Raw genomic sequence first — 11,132 nt, forward strand, 5'->3', positions numbered from 1 at the left:
ATAAATCAATAAATAAAATCCTGAAACCCTACGTTTTTCGTAAGTACAATATATAAATTCTTTGCTGAATTTAAATCAATAAAACTTTAACAAACTAGGTAAATAAGACAGTTGTGATACTCATGCGATGTGCTGCTGATTAATCTACTAAAGTTCTCCAAACTGCACCGGTCTGTTTCGTCCCGCAGTACTGGTTTGTACCACAAGGTGGTGTATTGAATTGTATTGTCACTGTAATATCATCAACGGAAAATTAAGAACTACAACAATGCTTGAAGCGTTTGGATTCCACACAGTTATGTTTTTCTACATTATAAGAAGGATTACATTATTTCGCAGCTGGATCAATACAATTATCAAAAAATACGAGGCGAAGAACCAAAACTGGACAAAATACATCTGAATAGACGTGCAGCGACTCAATACTGCAACCCAAAGTACAGCAGAGGCGTGACTTAAATTTCACTAGCCGCCGTTCAAGTGGATGCAGTATGCTGTACAGTATGTAGTGGTCCTGATTAAATCTCTGTATGTTCCCACGAGAAGGTTTGGATTCTATCGGCATGACAACGGCACCCCGGGCCAATGAAAAATATATAGAAAAAAAAACAAACTAATAATCATAATAAAAAGAAGCCTATGTGTGATACTGCTGAAGATGTGTGCGCTGTTAAATTAAAAAGCAGATATTGTCGAGTGTTTTTTTTTTTAAATCTCATATTACGTTGTGGATGTACTGCAAAAAAAAAAAAAAAGAAAAGAAGAAAAAAAAGATGGAAATTTGCTTTCCAGCTGCTTTGTACAATCTATTTTCACTGTTGAGGCTGGAAACGATGAAACCATCATCTCTGAGTAATGAAAACAATGTATGTTTGTCTTGAAACAGCTTCATGGTGGCAGTCTTGTAAATCTCTATTTTTCTATTCTTTCTGTCTGACTCTTGAGACGACCTGGATGTGAGAGGCAATGTACTGTACAGTTGTGATGCCTTATGAAAATAAAACGAGCTTACCTTTAGTCGTCTCTTTTTGCGGATACTGGGAGAGGTTATTGGGAGCCGTAGAACCGTGTGCAGCACGATGTGCAGGGGTCAACCCTGTCGCCTCACACTGGGTTTCCACAAACACAAGCTCCAGACCAGTGTAGATAACAACCTGTGACCTCATGGCAACTCAATACATTTATGCGGCCAGACTGACAACCCAGCAACATTCTGATAACTCTTTTTCAAAATATAAATACGATTTTACATAAAGAAGTAACAATAAGAATCATGTGCAAATAACTGTTGAGAAAATGTCCTGTCAGTGTGTATTTAAAAAAAAACTACTTTATTATTGCTGAAAATCCAGATTCATGATGGAGTATAACAGACGTATAACACAGACAAACGAAAGAGAAAATGTAGAGAAACAAAAGAAAGTACCTGCAGCCATTAATTAAAAAGACAAAAATGCATTATTTGTGCAGTTTGCTCAATGATGACATAGTCACCATATTCCTTCACTAAGTATAAATACTATGCAGCAATCTCTCTCAATTATAGTAGTGCCCCCCGCACCATTTCATTACACTATTGAATAATTATCCCATTTATAATGGCTAAAATGATTGTGTCATTATTACATTATTGGTTGCTCCACTTTGCTCTCAAGTAACAATAAATTGCCTCCAGTTAATTAAATCAGTCACACAGTGAGTACAGAACTATAGAGATACATGGAGGAAATTAATCTGCAACAACCAATAACGTGATCATTTTGGCTGTTTTTGAATGTAATAAATAAATAATATAATAATGATGCCATAAAATAGCGGAATATCGTTACAGCCATGACTAAGACTGTTGTAGTGAATATGATGGCTCTTTAATACACTTTCTGATGAGCAAGAAAAATACAAAAAAAGCTTTTATTTCCAAGAAATGCAGTCCTATTAATGTATTATTACAATTCTGGCTGCAGTTATTACAATTTCTGAATAAAATGTTAAAATGTAATGGCATCACATTGACAAAGGCTAAAACAGGTTATTACACTATAAGCAAGTTATAACATTATTGTCTTTGTTACATTTAAAATGGTCAAAATAATTGTCAGGTTTTACATTGTCTGCCATTATTACATGTTTTATGATCTGTAACTTTTAGTTTGGACATTGATTAATTATTATTGATGATGATCTCAAGTACATCAGATTGAATCTATTTGCATTTGTTCAAATGAAAGTTTTTACTGTTTTCACTTAATATCTTAACCCGTTTTAAAAACACGACTGATCAATATTTGACCAACATGATCGAAACCAGCCTATTCAAACCTCAACAATAAGTGTGTGTGTGTGTGTGTGTGTGTGTGTGTGTGTGTGTGTGTGTGTGTGTGTGTGTGTGTGTGTGTGTGTGTGTTTAGTTTTCCTCCCACGTTGTTCAAACACACTGGAGGTCAATTTGTTGACAAATGGACCAAAAAAAAAAAAACCCCAGACATCTTTTTGTGGTAGAAAAGTTTCAGGCCTTTATTTACAAAACAATCTAAAAACATTCCACATTGGTTTTAATATTGCATAATCTTTAACTCTTTTACAGTGTGAAAGATGTGCTGCACAAAGGAAGGTAAATGTCAGGTTTATTTTTTATTCTTTTTTTTTCCGAGGCTAATAAGTCGAGAACCTACGCTTTCAACACACAGCTATGCAAGTTCTGGGTGCTACTCAACAACACGGCATTTATTCAAACGTCTTAGTGCATGCGGCTGTTCTACGCAGCATGGATGAACTGGAAAGCAACTGAGGAGAAAGAAGAAAAACAAAAACATCACAATGTTAAAATGCTACAAGAGAAATCAACTCTACATGAACCGAGAGGACGCGTGTGAGAAAGTTAACGTCACTTTTTCAGGAAAACAAACAAACAAAAAAAAAAAGGAATCATTTCTCCTTTCGTAACATTAGGACTCAAATAAATCTAAATAAACCTGATACTCTCAACAGAGTATTTTTCTCCTTTGAAATGAAGATTTATTTTAATGTGGGATGAACTAAAGATTCAGGAGCGCTCGTGTCTGTGAGGGCGTCTACTCGCACCAGTCAACACTCCTCCAATCAAAACGATGCGTGCGCCCCGACACGTACAGCCTGCGTGAACATTGTCCTGAATTCAGACACAGAAGCAGCAGCTATTGGTAATGAAATAATAAAACGTCGCCATTCGGCATCCCCATGAGGTCCAGGAGCATGTGATTCAGACTTCAGTATTTTATTGCACGTAAACACACTCACAGACAGCAAACTCTCATCATCAGGCGGGACGTCCAGGAGGAGAGTGCGCTCCCCGTCCCCGGCGTCCTGGTGCTGAACTGGTGGGGGGGGGGGAGACGACTGGAGGCCCCAGAAAACCAGCACAATAAATTAAAAGCTTAAAAGAGAAGAAACGCAGCTAATATTAAGGCTGAGCGTGGTGAGCTGTGGTAGTCAAGGTTTACATGTTCACGATGGAAAAAGGGAACGTAGAGAAGGCAACAGAGAGAGAGAGAGAGAGAGAGAGAGAGAGAGAGAGAGAACAGTTTCAGCAGCTTTCCTTATAAAATCAGGTTAGAGCTTTAAAGTGCAAAAAAACATGTCTACAGAACACTTCAGGAGAACTAAAATCCCGTCTCGTCAAGCATGTCAAATGTAACTGAACCAACCACACCGGCTACGGAGGAATAAAACACTAAACTCAAACTAAACTCTGTGTGTGTGTGTGTGTGTGTGTGTGTGTGTGTGTGTGTGTGTGTGTGTGTGTGTGTGTGTGTGTGTGTGTGTGTGCGCACAGCTGTGGTCTCCGTTATCTGATCATCCTATCCACTGGTCTGTGAGGTGAGCAGAACCTACGACAAACATCTGGCTAAATAATGCGTATGTATGGGGTTTGTTTTTGTTCTTCCATTTTTGTTGTTGTTGTCCGGCGGCCGGCTCGTCACCGCGCTCCTCGCGGAGCTGGACTGCGGGATGGGAGTGTTTCGGGACGATGTCACGACTGCTGCTTGTTGGCCTCCTCTTCGTAGGCGTTCCCGGTGCCGTTCTGCACGTAGGCCGAGCCCGAGCCCAGCCCGTACAAGTGACCACAGTACTTTGCGTCGTCGATATGATCCTCGAAGAACATCTGTGGGAACAAGACCATGACTCAGGATGATTACGAATATGAATTTTTTTTTTTCCTTTTAAATGTATAAAAGGTGAATGACTTCCTCACTTGTTTAACAGGAGAGTCATTTGATGGAAATGATTCCATAATGAAAAGAATCTGACCTCAATGATGCACATATTCAACGTCTTGAACGCGTCATTGTGTTGTAAATTAAGTATCTTAAAATCGAATATAAAGCTTTCTTCCAGGATTCATTTTGGTTTCATATTTACATCAAGCAAGTAGAGCTGCAGGTCACTTCAACTCACATTACAGTCTATATTTGATATTTGTATAATAAAAAATCATCAAGCGAAAGGTTGAACACACAAAAAAGAACAACAACAAAGGAAAATCTACATCTAATCAATATTAGGTATTTTGCACAGCACCGTTATATGAAGCAGAGAAAAGCTCAGAAAAGCAATAAAGTTTTCAGGAATACTAAAGATAAAGAGATTCAGCTGATTATCCTCTTGTGTTGAGATCAGGGCTCGTGTGTTTGGCGTTGGTAAGGAAAACAGAACTGGGTCATTCTGAAGTGAGGCTTTACACATTCATCTCTCTAAAATGTCGTATTTTTGTGGTAACTGCACCAGAAGAACGTTATTTTTCAGTCGACCTTCACAAACACTGCCATCAGATTCCGGTGCGTCTTTACGGTTTGTGCTCTTGGTAGAAAATTGCAAATCAAGAGTTAAGAAATGACTCCAGCTTCCTAAAAATTGCTGGTTTCATTTATTTCTCCACAATAAAATCACATCGACTCAGTATGACAACATGTGGAAGGATATTGCATCAGAACTGACTTCCAGTCGAATTTGTCTTCATTTTGTTATTAAGAGATAAGAGATAAGACACAAAAGCAGAAATGATGACTATTCCCTGGATAATCACTTTAATTCAGACTTAAAACAACCATAAAAAAAAAAAAAGTTGGTCACTGCCACACAGACGTCCCGGCACCCACCTCTCTCATCTTGAAGAACGCCATGCCGGTGAGTAAAGAGTCCGAGCCGGCCTGATGCTGCGGTCCGATCCTCTCCAGCTCCAGTTGCTCGGCGACTTCCTGCAGCCCACCCTGGAACACAAACACGTCGGCGCCTGAGAGGCGGCACAGGACACGTGGGAATTAAACACGCGCCGTCTTGTCTGTCAAGGCACCTTCAGGTTTTTGCAGCTCTTCATGAGGTACTTGACATCGTAAATGACGGGGAAGTACAAGCGGAGAATCTCAAAGAAGTCCACCTCCTCCTCGGGCAGGTTGGCGTTGGACAGAATCTTAATGAGGTACCCGAAGTCGTAGCCGCTGTGGAACGCACAAACACAAGAGCGCATTTGAATGAGGCGCAGCAGCCGAGATCAACAAGGTTGATAAGGTCGACACTTTGTTTATTTCTGGATTGATTGTTGTTTGTACGCATTTCATTCAGGGGAAATAAAAGTGTCGGCGCTGAACTGAAACTGATGAAAAGTATTTCCCAGACAAACTCTCTCAGACTGTGGTACACAGGCCACCAATGGAGCGCCCTCTAGTGGGACACTGATGAATGTCAATATTTAAATTTTCTTTATTTATTAAAATGATTTAATAATTTTCTTTCTTCTACAAAATGAATGGAAAATAGCTAAACGCATCCAAATAGTATACAACTTAGAATCAAAATAAAAATGACTGCCATACTTAAAATAAGCAGCATCTTTGTCTCTATTTTGTCAATATTAAAGATTTGCAATGTTCTCTTGTGATGTTTTATTCAAACAAAAAACAACTACTGATGCAATTGATCAGAGTCTTGTTTTCTGCAGTTGCTCACAATTAATCAGCTGTTGCATGCAGAATAATAACGACTTCAAGAGTAGTGGATGGTCCATTTTTATTCTAAAAATGCCGCTACATAAACCATTTGTTTTATCAAAATAACTATTAGAACATAAAATGCGCTTTTAATCGATACTGGTCCACGTCCGCAGAAGCAGTTAAAGTACTTGTTGAACGTAAAAATGAAATGCAAAATGCAGCTTTCACTTAGCAGGCGTCAGAAACAAGAGAAACAAGCAGGAAGTGAGTGAACCGGTTAAACATCGACGCTGGTGCTGAACGGTGACCTTCATACTTGACGGGTCAGTTACAGGCGCTGACACGAGTCCAACGTCCTTGTTAACCAGCGGCTCAAAGGTTTTAAACTCCTGCATCTTAGCCTCACCACGAGTGTTCTCACTGGGTGAGATACGACAGGACTCCCAATTCTGTACAACTCAACAAAGCTTAACAAAACCACATGTTAATGAGTGATGAAGCTGTCATTGTCAATTAAAGTGTTAATGGACCAAGGTGCACAGGCTCATAAGAGGCACTCTGATATTGCGATAAAGTCTTTTTTTTTTTTTAAAGAAACTGAATGTTAATGGCTCGGTCAGCCTCCTGTGTTTATATGTGTAAATCCTATGTGAACTTCCTCGACGTTATCCTGTCGGTTTCTGACTCCCAACGTTCACCTTTTACTTTAAGACGTTATCCTTGCTTCAGAGGTGCTGCAGTCGCACCGCTTGTCACTTCAGTAAATGTTTCCCTCCTACGACCTCCAGCCGGGAGTTCAGTGCGAAGCGGCGTACCTGTGGAACGAGAGCCACTTGACCCCGTCGCAGAGCACGACCCCAGACGTCATCAGCAGCTCCGCAAAGTAAAGTGTCTCGATGCCTTCGTCCTCGTGCTTCTTGAACTGAATCCCTGAAGTGGTCAGGAGCTCGATGGAGTCCTGTGCATACATGTCTTCTCTGACGACAAACAGGAAAAAAGACGACAACAATCAGTTCGACCGACTGTCGGAAAAATAAGATTTGAATAAATAAATAAATAAATAAGAATAAAAAAAGGACTTTGAAGAACAAGTTCTCACATATTGTTTTCTGTGTGAGCAGGACTAAAACATGTCAAACAGGGAGATTACATCCATCTATGGAGTTCCACAGGGTTCTATCTTAGGATCTATACTTTTCACATTATACATGCTTCCTGTGGGGAATATTATTAAGAAACACGCCATTAACTTCCACCATTATGCAGATGATAAACAAATCTATGTATCTATGAAAACAGGAATATTGATCAACCTGTTAAACTAAAATCTGGTCTTAAAGACGTAAAAGCCTGGATGAGCCGTCATTTTCTGCTTCTGAACTCAGATAAAACATTATTATATTTGACCCAAAACACCCGAGAGAGAAATGATCTAAAGATCCGGTAACACTGGATGGTATTACTGTACTCTGACCTCCAGTACCACTGTGAGGAACCTGGGAGTTGGTTTTGACCAGGACTACTTCTTCAACTCCCACAAGTCTGCACAGAGTTCTCCGAGTGCTGCCTACTGGAGGTTCTCAGTTTTCGATCAGCCAGACTTTTCTAGTCCATGAAGCGTACAGTTGGAGCTGGTTCAGGCCACTCTGGACCTTTTCCTAGTGAAGCTGCTGGAGGGCCGACACAGAGATTCTTTGTTTTCTCCACACAGTGATCTTCCACCTACATGTCACTAACATTCCGTCTCCCTCCTGTAGTCTGTGCTCTCGCTATACCATCAGCCTCATGCAGAGAGCGGATTACCCTTCACCTGACCACTGTCTCTTTGCTCGTGTCTGTCCAATGTTTTTCTCTCCTTCTATCCCATAACGCAGAATAGAACAGCCGCCTCTGAACCTAATTTTCCCTTTAATTCGTCGCCGACGCTCGCTCATTGGAAATATTGGGGTTTTCCTTTGCAAAAGTTCCTTCAGATGACTGTGTTGTATTCGGCACTATATAAATACAACTGTGTGTCTTTGTCCTTCTTTAGGCCAATCTGCTGAACCATCTGAAATCCTCTCTGCAACAACGTTCAAAGAGGTTTGTAGCTGCTCAGGACACATGATTTCTGCAACCTTCAACATGTATGCTCTTATAAACTAATTCAGTGTCACACTGATGCTAATGCTACTGTGGAAGCAATAGGGTATTTCGCTTTACAGAGCTGCATAACTAACCTCTCAGCTCAGGTCTTAGTGTTGAATTATGTCTACCATGCTTAGCAACAAAACAGCACGACCCCAGCAGCCAGGTCTGAAGTAACAGTTGAGCCACAGCCACGGTTTTCTATTGACCCCGAGCTGAACTCGAGGGGAGGACGCAACCTTACGTGAGGTTAAACTTAAAATTAAACTGCCACGTTGACGTCCCGGGAGGATATTCCCCTTGTTCGTTCATGAAAGTGAGTCCAAGCTGTATTATCTTGAGCAGGTCCACATTGCAGCGCAGCAGCTGGTACTGATAGTCGGCGTTGCTTCTGAACTCTCCGATGGGTCTGGCGACAACACCAGGGAACTCTGTGTCCTGCAAGCAGACACCTCGTCAAAACAATGGCTCTTTTTTTTTTTGAAAGTACGAGGCGAGACTGTGACGCTCACCATGGCAATGTAGTTGTATTTTCTGATGACATGTCGGATCCTCTTCAGCTCCTCCTCCAGGTTGTTTGCCCAAACCTCACATATTCTTTGGCTGTGATCCACAGTAGCTGCGGGCATAGTGCCACTTCGCCATGTAAGAGGGGGGAAAGCATACAAATCAGGGCACAAAGCAGGTTTGAGGGAAAACACAAGACGGATAATTGACCCACTACAGATCAGCACATTAAATGGAAATGCCAGGACTGACCTTACAACAACCTGAAAACAAGCTTCTTTTTGTAGTTTTTAACCCATTTTACCATGGTATTTTACCATGGCTTCAGCTGCAGTCATTCTTCACTGGGACTGGATTCAGATACATGACACAGTAAAATAAAATTCAATCTGAAGAAAGACAAAACTTTCTGCTTTTGGACAAGTTTTCCTTTGGTTTAGTGCAAAGAAATATGAATTCATTATGAAAAAGTACACATTTAATTAAATTTTTTTTTCGAAAATTCTATTTCAACATCATGTCACTTTAAACAATGCCTCCTGAAACAGGATACAGTGAAATGTCTTTAGCACATCCTCTATTTGGAGCATTTTACAGCTTTCAGCGTGTATGTTTTCACAGATTCTCGGTGTGGCTTAGATGCAAATGGTACTATAGCTTAATAAAGTATTTACTTTCTTTTTTCTTAATCACCTTGTTTGAATTTATATACTTGTAAAATATCTTCAATTGACTTGTGTCTAGGTCAAGAGAAATAAAATTGTCTTTACTGCAGCAACACCAATGTATCAGCTCATAACTCTTACCTTATGTCCGCGACCTGTACTAAAACACTGTAGTTCTAAGTAAATGAATAAAAGACCCGAGTTACTTTTTTCTGGATAAATTCAAGTCAATGTCTTTGTAAAGTTTTTCACCTTGCAGTGTCAGTCCACAGATCCAATGGACTCTCTGATGGGCCGGTTCAGGACCCCTGTGTGAGAAGTTTCTCTCTGATAAAGGGAAGCTTTTCTTTAGCTTTCTCACATGGGATTGTTGCGTTTTTCTCTATATTTGAATGTCAAGTGAAGCAAACACTTTAGTTTTGTCCACATTTGAATAAAAACTCTATTTGACTTCGGCCAACTCAGGTCAAAGGTTTTACAAGATGACAGAGTGGAGATCCACTGTATACATCAAGGAAGAAAGGGACAACAAACCCCATAAAGTTTTGTAGCAATAACAAACCATTCACAGTTGTGACTTCACTGACATGCTTCATACCTGTAAATGTCATTTCATTGGGACACACCACTAATCCCATGTTATTTTGATGGCATTTGTATGTGTCTGGTACTGAGCAATCACCACGATTAAGCCTAACCTTTAAATGAGGTAATGAATCTTTATTTTATTTTATTCCAGAATAAAAGCTTCTACAGTTGGGAGACACTTTGGGTGTCAGATGACACATGGCATTCTGGTTGAGCTTCCTCTGAGGTGGGCTCAGTTCAGCTGACTGCAGATGTTGGAGGAACTGGGAGAGGAGCTCCTCTCTGGAGCGGCTCTCAGCCCGGGCAGAGCCGCCAGCCGGCTGCCTTCCCCCGGCTGTGCAGCCGCAGCGGCACCAGGGCTAGCTCGGCCACCTGGAGCAGTTAGCCTGCACCGGGAGCAGGGAGGGGGGGGAAGCAGGGGGTGGGGGGGGGGGGAGGTGGAGGGGGTCTGCACGGCCGACACGCCTCTCAGATGCACGTCTGGATCCGCACAGACTGAAGCACGAAGGAGACGCGTGAAAGCTGCACGCGCACACACAAACTGACACACACACACACGCGCGCACAGAGTCACGTTAGATAAAGGTTGAACGTAGCAGCGTCAACTTACCGTTCCCAAACCGGGCAGGGGTGTGTCTGGAGCGCGTGCTACCTGGGGGTGGTTGGTTTGCTTCACGGTAATGTGTCCCGGGGGGGTTTCCGCGAACTTTTAAATAGTTTATATTCAGTGTGGTATTGATATCAGCCCACAACTGCCATCATAGCTGTGCCTACGACCCGACGTCATCACGTTAAACGTCGAATGCGTACACGCGCACGTAAGCAAGTCCGCGTGCTTGGTGGTGGGATCGTTGTGAATTAAAAAAAAAAACCAAACATGTTTATTATTCTAAAAGCTTTAAAAATTCAAAGTAAGATGATAGAGGCGCGTTTTATCATATTATAAAGTGTAATTCATTCAAAGTAACATAAACTAACATGGACTCTCTTCTTTGCACTTTCACTACATAACCATCTGTTTGGAAACGGTTCATCTTTCACTTATAATATATTTTTGAACTTTTCTAGTATTTTTGAAATATCAATTTTTTTAAATTTAAATTAGATTTCGTCAATGAACATAATTCTATCTTAAATAAAAATGAAATATTTTAATATTGGAGTAAAATATTTTCATTATTTCACAGTGGAGCTGTGGTTAGCTCCCTCTGATCACAAGAAGGTTGCTGGTTCACATACTGGCCCGGCCTTCCTGTGTGGCGTTTGCATGTTCTCCTCT

General features: G+C 40.9%; 1 protein-coding gene across 1 annotated transcript; it reads right to left on the reverse strand.

Moving 5' to 3' along the window:
* Positions 1 to 2,491: 2,491 nt before the first annotated feature.
* Positions 2,492 to 10,657, reverse strand: cnot7 (CCR4-NOT transcription complex, subunit 7). The gene is made up of 7 exons (XM_080464994.1): positions 10,464 to 10,657; positions 8,606 to 8,729; positions 8,338 to 8,531; positions 6,782 to 6,943; positions 5,330 to 5,474; positions 5,136 to 5,246; positions 2,492 to 4,141 (listed from the first exon to the last, which is right to left on the reverse strand). Exons 2-7 carry the CDS (start codon positions 8,720 to 8,722, stop codon positions 4,010 to 4,012), a joined length of 861 nt encoding a protein of 286 aa, XP_080321120.1. The 5' UTR covers positions 8,723 to 8,729; positions 10,464 to 10,657; the 3' UTR covers positions 2,492 to 4,009.
* Between the last annotated feature and the right edge of the window lie 475 nt (positions 10,658 to 11,132).

This window comes from Lipophrys pholis, assembly GCF_963383615.2.
Source record: "Lipophrys pholis genome assembly, chromosome: 6".
Taxonomy (NCBI): Eukaryota; Metazoa; Chordata; class Actinopteri; order Blenniiformes; family Blenniidae; genus Lipophrys; species Lipophrys pholis.

Coding starts and splice junctions, on each gene's coding strand:
- cnot7 (XM_080464994.1), bottom strand. CDS start 8,722: ATGCCCGCAGCTACTGTGGATCACAGCCAAAGAATATGTGAGGTTTGG. Junction 8,532..8,605: donor AATACAACTACATTGCCATG/GTGAGCGTCACA, acceptor GTCTGCTTGCAG/GACACAGAGTTCCCTGGTGT. Junction 5,247..5,329: donor AGAGCTGCAAAAACCTGAAG/GTGCCTTGACAG, acceptor TTTGTGTTCCAG/GGTGGGCTGCAGGAAGTCGC.